The 14,690-nt window shown below is 35.9% G+C and overlaps 1 protein-coding gene across 3 annotated transcripts in view; it reads right to left on the reverse strand.

Moving 5' to 3' along the window:
* RhoGAP100F (Rho GTPase activating protein at 100F) overlaps window positions 1–14,690 on the reverse strand; it is a 1,104,624-nt gene that overhangs the window by 647,544 nt on the left and 442,390 nt on the right. For all 3 annotated transcript variants that reach the window (XM_081742854.1, XM_081742856.1, XM_081742857.1), the window contains exon 2: window positions 291–411. In XM_081742854.1, the coding sequence (XP_081598980.1) occupies window positions 291–377 (87 nt within the window). In that variant the 5' untranslated portion in view covers window positions 378–411. The remainder of the gene's footprint in view (window positions 1–290; window positions 412–14,690) is intronic.

The raw sequence follows: 14,690 nt of genomic DNA on the forward strand, positions 1-14,690 counted from the left end.
TTCCAAATTACTTTTCTCTTTATGTATTTACATTTTCTTTTAACAAGCAAGTAAAGTAACTTGGTTTAAGATGAAGAGACAAGAACTATCCCTGGCTATGACAGTCAGCTTGTTACCTTAATTATGAAGCACTTTCCTCGCTTATTTAACAACAAGGATTCATGCGCTGTAGTTGAGAGGGGGGTTGTGCAATTACAAAAGGGGGACATTTTCTAAATGAATACACCGTTGGATATAACGACGATATATTTAATAAAGGATGTAGTGTAGCGTAATATCTTTATTCTTACCTTCCTTCGGCCGCAGCACAGCATGGTGTTGCGCACGACGTGGCTCAGCTTGTTGCGAAGACGGCGGCGCCGAGACGCGGACAGCATGGGTCCTGCGCCTTCCCCCCGTCATGCCCAGGTTCTGAAAATACAGAAAAAATACAAATAAGTGTTACATCGTTCAATAATGCTTTTCGGCAATAGAAATGTGATTTTAATTATTACTGGTTATTCAAAGCATAGTACACTTTTAAAATCAGTTAATTATGTGGTGATCAAGATTATTAATGATGAATAATAAGAAGTGTTTTTCCTGCAAACTGTTTTACTCATAAGATTACGTGGTATCGTTTATATAGGAAAATACATACATCCTCTACAAATCATGTTAGCTACATTGAGAAAAAAATGTAGGTGGCGTACTTAAAAAAATAGGTTACATGCGTAATTCCTACAGTTTTTGGACTTAACGTACAGCAGACGTATAACTGAAAACGCATGTTTTATAATACTTTCTGTATAAGTGTTCCATCTATACGTACTTTCCGTATGAAACAATGTAGGCGGTCAGGATCTCACATACAAATGGACGTATATAATACATAGCTGACAAAGGTAACATACGTATATGCATGTGATATACGGAAAACTGTTAGATGTCAGACATCCTGCAACGGCATGATGTAACAACTAAGGGCAGTGCCTATGTAGCATACGGATAACGTATGCTCTGTACTGATTTCTATAGTAAGCAAGAGAATACCGTATATTTGTATATACAATATACCGCTGTCCGGAGAACGGATTTTTCTCTGTGTATAAAAATTATTGTCTTGGTTCGAAAAACTTTTTAAATCTACATACCTAATAACTGTATAACAATGTAACTTGGTAAATATATGGCATAGAATCTTTGATATTATTCGATATGTCCTTTGTGCATTTACCCTAATCTTGGGTCCCTATAGGAATGCACATATAGAAAAAACTTTTTCTAGAAAATTCCCGGGAACACTTTTTCAAATTTTACCCAAATCTATGGATCCGTGATACATGCATATGGCATCGTTCAAAAGATTGCTTCATTGTATGGTACAAAAAACTACAAAAGTATTAATGTAATGTAATTAGGTTACAAACAGGAACTTCCCAACTAAATATTTATTCCATTATTTTTCGAATTCGAATTTCGTATACGCGATCGTTCAAACATACACTTGTTCGAAAATCTTCATACTACTTCCTAACCATACTTCAACATGACTCGGCAAATATATAGCCTAGAACATATCGTCGACAGCGTCACAAAGTGTCGTATTTCAAAAAAACGAAATTTGAGATATTTTACTATATAGTTGCATACACTGACTTCTACAATTTCTCAAAAAGACGCATCTTTAATATGCGTTGTTTTGACGGTAGTGATGACGTCACTGTGTTGTATTTCAAGATGAAGCATATAAACCATTTCCACAGTCGTATCTTGAGTTACGACAGTTTGTGAGCAACAAATCTTTCGCAACTGGGCAGATACGTCTATATTCAAACAAATGTGTTTGTATATACAAGGTGGCCCAAAAGTAGGCATACAGTCCCGTACTGATCAACTAATTGCTTTTTATGTCATTTCTTATTGTTATCCATCAGATAGACTTAGTTTATTTATCATTTGTTCTTAATGTAGTTTTACTTATATCTTTAGCTCGGAACAGCCGAAGTAAATAAACTTATGAGCTAGAATGTTATACTTGATCAATGCAGGGGTATACCTACTTTGGGCCACCCTGTATATATATTTACACGGCACGGGGCATCCTCAAGTTGCGGATCAAGGAGAAGGCCTTTAGATATAGAGGTTAGCTGCGAAGATACTGAATAAGCAGTCGCGGAGAGACAAGGAGTGGCCTTCCTGCTTGGGGGTTTGGGTGAGGCTACATTCTCACCCAAAAACTGTTCAGAAACATTCACAGAAGCCTCGGACCAGGACTGATAACTTGGCACGACCTCAGCAGAAGAAAATGGACATGAGATTTGGAACATGGAATATTAGAAGTCTTTATAGGTCATGCGCGTTCAAATCCGTAACGAATGAGTTAGAGAAATACAGGATGGACTTAGTAGTTCAGGTTGGTAGCTATGATGCGGTATGCGGTGCAAACACGTAAGGACATCAGAAAATTTTTTCTCCCATTCTTTGAATCTCGGCATGGACAAAATGAGGAAGATTCAATTCACAGTGCTATAAGCACATCTATTAAGCACTGTGGCAGTATTTTTGTACCTTCGCAACTTGAACCGATTGTTAAACTGGCAAAGAAAAAAAAACATATACCGTTCATTGTGTTGACAGAAGCGATTTACGAGACTTTAGATCTCTGCCTCAATGTCTTCGCATTCTGTCAGTTAGACGTGACGAAAATGGAGATCTAATCATTTGGACGAAAATGCGCGAAGTGAAAGTGCATAAAGTCTCTCCAAACTGCATTCAGTTTAAGACAAGTCACTTGGAGGACACTTAAAGAACTATTTCTCTGAAAAGAACGCAGATTGAATCCACCAAATAGAAGTTCCTACTTTGCAGACTTCTCAAAAATTATCTCCAGAGAAGTACGAGGACTTGTTATTACTATGTCTGGGCCCAACTTCAATCATTCGAAACCCTGAACATGTTCAATTTTACAGAAACGTACCACATTAGCCATCTTGTCAAGTGCGATATCAAAGCATGCAATTTGCAATTACTTTGCAAGATTTTATATTCTGGCAATTTGATCTCTTAACATTTTTGCCTAAAACCACTTAAAAGAGGTGAAATCAAGGCATATAGTAGCAACATTTTTGGACATTGAGGATACGTTTGGGAAGAGGAAGCAACTGACGTAGAGGTCTGAATTCGGGTGTGCATGTAGTCCTGGGTCATAAGTTTATACTCAAAAATTTGCAGACCTGTAGCTGCTTCCAAAGGCCTGAAAAAAATCGTAAAATTGGGGAATTATGCCAATTTGGCATATTTCACTGTCTAGTATTTCCAATGGGCCTGGATAGAAAAATCTGAAATTTTGGGAATAGTTAGTCCTTTAGTATACCATAACACACAACAAAGCGCGTTTTGTGTTTTTGAGCGGAAGGGGTCAAAATATTAAGGAATGATGTCATACTCTAGAAGGTGTTTTGTTCACAAATTCAACTGGGAATTCGTTGTTGTGACGTAAAGGAAAGTAGGATGAATGGTTAGTTCAGTCAAGATTCTCAAGCTCGTTTCGTTCCTCTAGTTGTGGCTGTCTTATTACACCCACAGCAGCACTAATGAAGAATGCCGCTATCAACAGAAGGCGAGAAAAGTCAAAATGTACACTTGACAAAAAGTCCGTAAGTACTCATTGCTCTTGCTGCTTGCTATATCAATGATATTCAATCATGTTTATCCTTGTTTTAATTGTCAACTCATGCAGAAGATTGTTGTCCTTTCGTTTGGTTCCAGTACCTTATATGTATAGGAGAAATCAGTTGAATATGAGCATAGTTAATGAAAATAATAATATATCTAAAAAATGATGTATTACGAAAGTAGAATGTCTTACCAAAAGAAAGCCTGATCTTTCGTCCACAAACACTAAAAAGTACAAGGTTATACGTACTTTTGTTCGTGAGTAATAAAGAGGTTAATAAGGTAGGTGTACAGTGCTCATATTTTCTGTAATACAAGGGTAATATGAACACTTCATAGGGCAAATATAAGCAGCGTTTTTTAAAAATATTTTCACATAAAATACAAAGCAGATACAAAAAATGTACAAAAGAAGAAATAAAACATAAATGATTACAATAACGAGCAAAAAATAGTTGCACATACACGTAAAACAGTTCATTTCAAGAGTCCTGTCTATTGGTGTGACGTAAATAACTAGGCATTAAATCTGCTACAATAATCACAAACAAGGAACTCAAGGCACTGAACTTTCACACAAAGGATATGATACCAGTCTTGGCACATATCACACTTGATCCATTCTTCCCCTTTGAAGTCTTTACTAAACTTTCCTTCACAAATACGGCAAATACTTTCATTCTCTTCACGTTTTTTGGATGAGACTGTCCTCTTACTTGGCGTAGCATTTCCGGCGTTTTCTTCAATGAAATTATTATTATCCATCGTGTTTTAAATTTATTTATGGATGTCTGCGAGCTTTAGATTTATTTATGGATGTCTGTGTGTTCACCTTCTCCGCACACACAAACTGTGGCAACACCCATCCCACACAGGACTGGAGTGATAGATTGGAAATACGCGAAATGTATCCAAGCTTGAGATACATTGAAGATTGTAGAATTTGTATTATCCATATTATTACAAATTATGTTATTACGGAATGTCTACTTTAATTAACATCTGCAAAGGCTCCTCACATCCATTTCTTTCATTACTTTCAAAAGAAATACACTATGTGTGCCCATCTTAAACTGAAATCAAAAGCTCATATTTCTCTGACAGTTAATGATATTTTAACGTGTTGTGGTTGACAGCTATTTTTATAGAAAAGAAATCAACAAAAGACTGGCGTTGTGTTCCTAGACAGGTCTGACTATAAATCCATTGACAAATTATATATAACGCATAGATACCAAGTTTCAGCTTATTATCCATTACCCTGATTTAACTATAGCTCCAAAATCTTCACTTTTTTATTCTATGTACCTTTAAACTTGTATATTATTTCAGAACAACTGCTGCGAACGAACTTGGACTACTCTCTACAAATTCACGAAACTCCAAACAATACTACGAACTTCGTTGTTTTCCTCCTGCGCAAGGTATATGTGTGCTGTGTGAGTTTAAGCTTCGTGCTGCTCATATTTTCGGACTGCTCATATTAAACTGACTTCCCCTATATGTTTACTTCAACACATGAAGTCCTCATTGCATGTATTCGCCTGAAGTTAACAACCGTCTACTTGAGAAGAAAACTGTAATATACTCGTATCAAGTAATTCACAGTTAAGAGCAGCCCTTTATTTTAGTGCGTAAATAGAGCATTAAGGAAATGCTGCCTGGTAAATATTAGAAACATTTCCTGGTAAAGAAGACGTTATGTTTTGAAATGAACTATATACATATACATGAACGGGTCGAATTAGAAATCTCATCCTTTTGAAGTTAGTATAAAATAGAAACGACATTTCAATTTTCTGTTTTCTTCCTGGTTTCTGTTTATTTATTCTGTATCTATAGATTTATGTTTTATATTTTACTCAAACTATACAAGTAAGCGCTACATATGAAAAAGAGAACATAGAAACATCAAAAAAGTAATATATTTTGTGATAGTTTCTGTTATCCTGCAATAGGAAGGGAGAAGCTTGGTGCAAGAGTAGAGCAAGGTTGCCTACCAAACAACTTAACAAACCACGAAATCGACTTGTAGCGATTTCCCGCCACCAACTCCTCTTGTCTGGCAGGCATGGCATGGCAGAAACTCTGGAGAGGATGCTTTTTAAAAATGGAAGAGATAGTTTTGTTTTTTGCTTCTCTAGCTCGTCTACTTATCTACGACAACATTTCCCCATCCTTGCACTTTCCACGTTTACTCTTTCCGTAGCTCGAAAGGATCGATTCAGGTAGTTTACACGAGAGAGAAGCCAAATGCAGGAAGACTTCGCAATAACTTATAATTTCGTCAACAGATGGCAGTAGGCACCAAGTGAATACGAAACTACATTCTATATACGCATAGGTATACGAGACTACATTCTATATACGCATAAGTATGGGAAAGCATGTGTTTCAGTAATTTTTATTCCTTCATAAAATGGCTCGGCTCGTTATATTGAAAGTAAAATCCAAAAGTGACGTTGTTTTACTTAATATTGTCGTGTCTTGTAGGCAAGATTGGAACGGGAATTCTGGTCCCAAATTTAAATTCTGGTGTTGTTATAGGAACAAGGAGTGAAAATGAGGAAGGGCACGAGGGGACGACGTCCCCCTTAGTAAGCTGAAGTGTTTGCTCAAAAGAAGGAAGAATATCAGTGGTTATTAATAAAGAATGGGAGACTTGGGTTATGATCTTGATTTTCTTTAGTTGTTTGTTCTCTATCAAGCGTTTTAGTCGGTCGCTCACGAAAGTTTGCTTCCCCACCTGCCCCCTCCCTTGGCTTTGTGTTCTTTTGACCTTGGCTTATCAGATTGTGTCTATTAATGACCGTCTTCTTACTTCTGGAATTCCATTTCTACTCCTGAAGCATGTTAACTTAAAAGGCAGCGAACTCTGGTCTTGCGAACCGGTACATTAATGAAAGAATAGAACCGAGTAAATAGTTTGATAGATTGGTTGGTTGACTGGTTTAGAATTGAGGGTCTCTTTTCAGCACCAAGCCTATATGAGATATAGACCTACAGTATAAGGTGGAATTAATGTTGCCATATTAGTCATTTTATGTCTAAATCTAGGTATTTTGACATGCTTAGCAAGTAGAAATATGGTTTAGCTATTACTTTAGCCGATTTTGCATTTATAATTGTTAATTTCTAGTTATTGTTCTTAGCAGTATTTGAATCTCCTTTCCAATAAAATTTCCTTTATAGAAGTATGAAGTAAAACAAAGTGTAGCTTGCTATTTCCTTCTACTTGACACAATACTTCTATTTCCATATCAGTTGTTTAGTTCTCACCACAAATCTGATTGTGACTTGATCAAATCAAAAACTCACACCTTCATGTAGTTAAGTTCAAAGTATAGTTAATCCATGTATAATTAATTACGAATACCAGTGGCGGCGATTGGACGTTAAAAGTGGGGGGGGGGCAAGACATGATCTGAATATTTGTATATCAATGTTAATATACGAATTTCCCTGGTTGAAACTATATACATTAATAGGCCATTTCAGAAAAGTGGGGGGGGGCAACTGCCGCCCTTTGCCCCCCTAATCGCCGCCCATGACGAATATAACCTGTTTGTGGCTTGGGCTGTGTACTTTTAGTGTTGTAGTAGATCAGTAATGTTATTAAAATAACGAGAATCACAACAAGAATCAGAAAGTAAGGAAACTTTCAATAGATTCCAGTACTTCTCGCCAATGAGGGAGTGAATTGTATTGCAATTTTAAGTTTAAATGTTTAAACTGTTTGATTTAAGTATATAAATAAGATTATCATTACAGTATATTTGAATAAAATACACTGTAGTTACGAAACATTTTACTTACTTTCTTGTTAAATTCTGTTACCTATAAGTTTAGCTTTAATTTGATTCAAGTTTAAGAATTTTTACCCAGATTCGGTGCGTCATTTAGCTATTTTCTGAAGACACCTATGGCAACACTGGGTGGAATACGAACCATCATAATCCGTTCAAATTTCAAGGATACCTCCTGGAAATCGAAACCAAGATTCCTTGGTCGAACGGCACGCATTCTTACCAATAGATCATCTGGAGAGGGTGATAGGTTGTTAGAAGAACCCCTGGCCCGATTAAGTAGTTACTTGGAGAATGAAGTTTTAGTGTAATAATTAAGAAACTGGCAACAGCGCTGAAAATGGTTTTTAATAAAGTGCGCTAGCCTTAGTTATAATCGCTAACGCTCTCGCCTTCGGTGCGAGCGGTCCCGGGTTCGATTCCCGGTGGAGCCATTTGGTCGAAAAAGTGTAAAACGCTTTTTCAGGTCAGCCACCCTGAATGAAGTTTCTCCTGGGTTTTCCTCATTCACACTAGGCAAATGTCGGGGTGGTACCTAACTTATAGGTTCCAGGCCGCTTCCTTCCTTCCCCAATCCTTTCTTCCTTCCCTTTCCCCGGATTGTGTGCTCGCCGAGGGACGTCATCCCTCAAAAACGTGAAGGGCTAAATGGCTTTAGATGCTGAAAGCCCAGGAATCTAAAATCCTATTCTATTCTTAGTTTCTAATAAATTGTTTATATCAGATCAGGAGCTCGGGATTTCGAAAATCAATGGGGTGCTCTAATTCACAGATTACTTCATCTTATACACTTGAAGATTAGGGATTTGGCATACCTGCGTTAATGCATTTCGTCATCAGTGTGTACAATTACCCCAGCAATATTGCAGCATGTGTTGAGGTGCACCGCAGAGAGATAGTACATAACTCTACTTGAATATAGAGAACGGTCATGTCGAACTGATGTGATTTCGTTGACTTACGGTGTCTTCTTTGATATTATAAACACTTCCTTTGAATTCAAGTAAACCTTCCCAGAAATCGTTAGGAACTTCTCGAGCACCTGTCCAAAGCAGTAGCAGATCTAGAAGGCAAAAACTAGGGGCCAGCCAGAACCCATACTATGATAGGTATATCATGAATTTATAATAAACTTTCAAAAATATAAAAATAATAACTTAAAATATTTTTGTCGCTCGAAAAACTGGAGAGGGTTAGATCCGCCATTGGTACAAAGATAAGACATTTTCACCGATAGATGACATAAGCTAAATAAAATTAGATTCTTGAAGGGAAGTTCTCATGGGAAGTTTTAAGAGAACACTGCGAACATAATTGATAGTTTACATTTTAATAAGCTGGAATACCATGTTAATATGTTCATTTAAAAATACCGTGGGATGAGATAAGGCAACTCCATTACAAGTAAAGATACGGAAGAATGGAAAAAAAGAAAAACTTGTTGGAAACATTTTATTTTCAATCTAAACTAATGGAATTCTTCCAATCGCACTGGTTGTTTGGCGTTCACCCTATGTTTAATGAGTAAAATAAAGTTTCCAATTCAGCAAACTATTCGAACAGAGCTATAAGGACACGCAAATCTGACATGGTGAACTTGCTCATTGTTCTGTGATAGAATCTAGAACACCTAGAATAATTTTTCCACAGAAAAAGAAATTGTATGTGGCGTACGTAAAATCGTATGTTACGTTTGTAACTCCTGTAGTTTCTGGACTTAACGTACAGCAAACGTATAACTGAAAACCCATGTTTTATAAGACTTTCTGTACAAGTGTTCCATCTATATGTACTTTCCGTGTGAAACAATATAGGCGGTGAGGATCTCACATGCAAATCGACGTAAAGTGGCGGCTCCAGGATTTGATCAAGGGAGAGGCTAAACCATAGGTTGCAGCTTCATCCAGTGTAAAGCACGATTCAAGCCCATTTTATCCAGTATATACCTGAGCGTCAAGGGAGGCTATAGCCCCTATAGTTCCCCTTGGATCCGCGCCTGTGGACGTATATAACATATAGCTGACGAAGGTAACATACATATACTGTATATATGTAATATAAGGAAGACTGTTAGATATCAGGCATCCTACAACGGCATGATGTAACATCCAAGGGCACTACCTATGTAGCATACGAATACACAGGTGTAATGTATGCTCCGTACTGATTTCTGTAGTAAGCAAGAGGATTCAATATATTTGTACAATATACCGCTGTGCGGAGAATGGATTTTTCTCAGTGCAATAAAACTATATAATTCGTACGGTGAGGGTCCAAGAGAAACGGCTTGCTGAACTGGTAACACTATCACTGTGGAGCCCAATCCGCTAGTACGATTGAAAAATTTCACAATTTTAGATTGAAAAACCAAGTATTTCTAACACCTTTACTCTTTTTAAATTTTTTGTATCATTACTAATAACAGAGTTGACCTATGGCCCCAGAAAATACACTAATTAGGTAGCAGATTATATCTACCTAGGTATTGTTGTCTGTCTCCTTCTAACAGAAACACACACACTTATTATTAACTTTATAATGTTTAATTATCTAGGAGTATATACTAATTGGCGAAGCAGTGCAGATGTCATAATTAATTCCGCTGGAAGCAGAATCAGTGTTTGTTGTTTTTCCACTGTCGCAACGATGCCACAAGCTGATAATATATTCGTGCCATCTATAAAGAGATCTACAAACTATACTTACGGAACGGCAGCAAGTTTTGTACTCTATAGTGGTATTTGAATAGTGAATATTTCAACTATGGGATTTGTAGTTTTGCGTCCTTTTTCAGCGAAGGATTGGATTTTTCATCGAATAGAACGCTTAATTACATTTGTAATCCATAGTAAAATCTTTTAACCTTTCACCCCTGTTGGCTCAAAAGCAACTTTGTATCTACCTGGGGTCTTAATATATTTCTTGCAAGATACTTGCCTAATTTTAAAGGAAGGTATCATATTTGTGTAGCCCATTACTACTTGTAAGAAAATGTTAATCCCATTCGTAACCACTATAATTTATAGAGCTGTTTTCCATGCTTATTTCGTTCGGTAAATTTATGTAAATATCAGTGTGGTCATTATTAAGATTCACTTCTATAGCTGCCAGTAAAAATATTATAGTCATCGCCTTCACTCTCTTCTAAATCACGTAAAATCTCTTTATTACAGTACCCCTGGACTAGCCGAATCTGATTCATTTTTACGCGATAATATGCAGAAAGAATCAAAGAATGTACTTAATGGGATGACTTTTCGGTATAAATTAACAATAAAGTTATAAACAAATTAGAGCTGATGGGGTCAAAAAAGACCTCAGATAGAGGAGGATAGTTAATTGAATACTACTTCTCAGTTTATATCCCTGACAGGGGCACACTCCCCAGGTCCAGACTCCCCCCCCAAAAAAAAACTTCCGAATTTGGCATACATTTATGCCTTTCTTAATAAAACTTATTAGTTTAGCAGAGAAATGACTGATATAGAATTAAAAATTTGATCTTACATTTCACCTTTACTCTTCTTTTCCGATATATATATATATATATATATATATATATATATATATATATATATATATATATATATATATAAAATCATTTTTCCGAGAATATAGGTGACAGTACTAAAGAATTACTTATCGTTTTTTTGAGTACAAGATAACACTTGTTCAATACTACAAAGATGTAGTGTCTTCTAGTATTGGACCCCGCAAAAAAATAAAAACTTTGGATCCTTCCCAACGAAAATTTCTGGGTGCGCGCCTGGGTTAGATTAACCTTGTACTAACTGTGCTTTCAATGCTAATCTTATAGCCTCTGCTAAATATGTTTCCACAGAATTGATTCCTAACTAAATTGGTTTCTTGTACCCAAAAGCAGGAAGGTATAAATACCGGAAATCATCAGAACGTAAGAAAGCGCAGTTATTACGTATTGAAATGAGCGAGTGTTTTGTCACAGTTAAATAGGTAAGATCTCCATCGCCTTTACTTTTATGCAACCCAATAGTACACTGTAGTGTTGTGTGGTTGCGTAGAGAAGAGCTTTTACTGCTAATAATTCGTGCACAATGTTATCAAGGCACAAAGAACTTCCGATAATGACACTAATAAAAGTACCCACGCTCGGATTAATTTCAATTCCGCTGAATCCAAAGAAATTGATTTATACATATTCGTCCATAGCGTCATGAGAAAAATGACCTCGAAGTTGGAGTCTTTGAAGTACCGCTTATGGTAATACTGAAAGTGAAATAGTAAAAATTAATTAAGCTTATGGATGGAACGTTTTACGATAAAATATATCAGCTAGTTTGTTTGGAAAAAACCGACTCGCGACATAGTTAAAAAGTGTTTAGCAACTAAATTTTCCATTCGTCTCTCTAACAAATATTTCCAATTTTTATACTCATAATAATTATTTGTCGACTAAGAGCGAGAAATTCGTGTTATTATTCAGTTCAAAATGTTTTGACGTCACAAATTATGTCAAGGAACTTGAAGTTTAAAATATATAAAACGATAATTATGCCTGTTGTGCTGTACGGTTGCGAAACGTGGTCGCTTACTCTGAGGGAAGAACGTAGACTGAAAGTATTTTAAAATAAAAGCCTGAGATGAATATCAGGACCCAAGAGGAACGGGAATGAGGAATGGCTGAAACTCCATAATAAGGAACTGCATAACATACCGATTACCAAACATAGTTGAGGTCATCAAGTTTAGGAAGCTCAGGGTGGGTAGGTCATGTAGCCAAAATGGAAGAAAGTAGGAACGTTTTCAAAGTTTTAACTGGAAATCCAATCCAAAAAACTACCATTAGGAATATCTAGGCGCAGATGGAACAACAATATTAAGATGAATCTTGCGGAAATAGGAATTCAAAGTAGAAACTGAAGGACAGAAGTCAATGGAGAGCTTTTGCGAACGCGACACTGAACCTCTGGGTTAGAGGCCATAAAGTTAGTTAATAACTAAGAATATAATCTATTGCTAATTTCAAAAATAAATATTATTGTTAACCTATTTTTCTTAAATCATATTTTATGATAATTTTGTTATTTTAATGAAGATTGTTATTTTACTTAAAAAAAAACAATTCCTATTGAACATTTCATGATCCACCAAGAGGAAAAAGCATACTGATGTTTCTTGCGACACAAAATTATAAAATTAAATCTTGCGTCTAAAGGTTGAGGTGTACTTTTCAAAATTGTGACAGCGTAAAGAAGAGCTTTGATGAAAGAATGTTTAAACATAATACGTCGTATCTTGAAATCCATATACTGTATACAAAATATACACATAAGAAGTATTTCTATTTAATCAAAACAAAAAAGCAAAAGTAAAAGAGTCAATAGCAAATAAACATGAAAATACAAAGCTTTAGAAACATCAACAATCGCAAACTGTAAACATTCTTTTACACCGGGATCTTTAAGTGGGAAACATTATGATCAGAGATAAACAAGTTTATTGAAACAACTGTACAGAGGAATTGACGAACTCTTTCTTTACACAGACAAAGGCGTTTCTAACGTTCGATCTGCGTCATTACACTTTATAAGGTACTCTTGCAATTATAATGACAAACAATTCCATTGAAGTAGTTAATTGGTTGTATCCATAAAAAGGAAAATAAAGAATACTTGTATTCAATTTAACAAACACACGGCTGGTGTGAGTAAATTAAAATTAACGATGAGCATCAACTGTGTCTTATAACACAGATCAACTGTTTTCAACAAGTTGAAAGACAAGATAGAAAAAGACAAAATATTATGACGTAATAAAATTGCTTGTAGAAGATAAGTCAAAATAGGAGAGAGACAAGTCATTAGTTCAAACTGTAAACAACATAATAAAATGATTATGTAATTGTCAACAGTAAAATAGTAAGCTATTTACTCCTAAACATCTAAACTCCTTTAATAGAAACATTTTCTTTGTTTCATAAAATAAATACTATTTGAGTTTCAATTCCTACTTCCTCTGTTATTTACTTCCTTCAGAATGTTAGTTAAAATACCTTGCTTTCTTAAACATTTCAGAATATATAATATGTGAAACTTATTTTCCGGGAAATTCATAGACAATATGAAAATTTATTAGTTACAAGAAGGCTTATTGATGGGTATAGGGCAAATAATTTGATAACTAATAAAAATTCGAAACCGATATTATCGTAGTTCGTGAGGCCGCGGCGGTTCAGCTGTAGAGCGTTCATCTCTGGTGGGTGGGGTCCCTGGGTTCGATCCCAGTTCGCGCCAAGTTAACTTTGTGGTGGACAAACACCGTGTGCGTCGGTTTTCTCGGGATTCTTCCGTTTCTCCCTACTTTATTCATTCCATCCTTGCATTTATTTCTCATCACTACTGTCTAGTTTAGTCTAGCCGGCATAACTGTGTGACGTAAAACTGAAAGATTTCATTTTATTTTTCGTGGTTTTATCTATAGAATATAATGGAATTCCAGCAACCACTAAATAACAAAAGATCAATCTCATCAGTCTTTCAACATTCTAAAACGAATACTGAAATTTAATAATATTTATATTAAATAATAATGCTAAAACGGCATGGTTTATTAGAATATCTTGTTATATTTTTCATCAGGAAATACTTTTAGGTTGGTGCAAATGAAATGTCCGTTTTCACGTTTGGTGAGAAACTCACCTCAGTAACATAACGCAGGGATGAACTAATTTCATGGTGTAATATCACAAACTCTGTACATGTCCAGCAAATATGTACCGAGGAAGTAGTGCGTTGTTGAACAAAGTCGTATGAAAGTGCACCGTGGAGAATAACTGATTTTTCTTTATGATTTCAAACAGGGATAGTCCACACAGCATACCGCAAGAAACATTAATGGTGCTATATTTGGACCATAAATAGTGAATGAACATATCATTTGCTGTTGCTTTGTCAAATTTCGTTTCAGTAATACAGCATTGCAAAACGAGCTCTGTCGATACCGACTAACATCAGAGCTTCTCAGGACACCGTGGAAGCGAATCCTCACAAGTAAACCTTACGTTTGGGTGAATCGAGTTGCTGACTGAGACACATATGAGAAAGTAGTATTAAATGTGGTCAGTATTTCAGTGAAGTTGTAGGTGCGAAGCTCCAGGGGTTTAGGAGATACAGCTACCAGAACATCACATGGAAGTACAGAATAGTCTTCATACAGTTGGAGGTAAAAGCCCTGTAAGACCTCTTGTAA

This window comes from Thermobia domestica, chromosome 16 (genome assembly GCF_964235325.1).
Source record: "Thermobia domestica chromosome 16, izTheDome1.hap1.1, whole genome shotgun sequence".
Classification (NCBI taxonomy): domain Eukaryota; kingdom Metazoa; phylum Arthropoda; class Insecta; order Zygentoma; family Lepismatidae; genus Thermobia; species Thermobia domestica.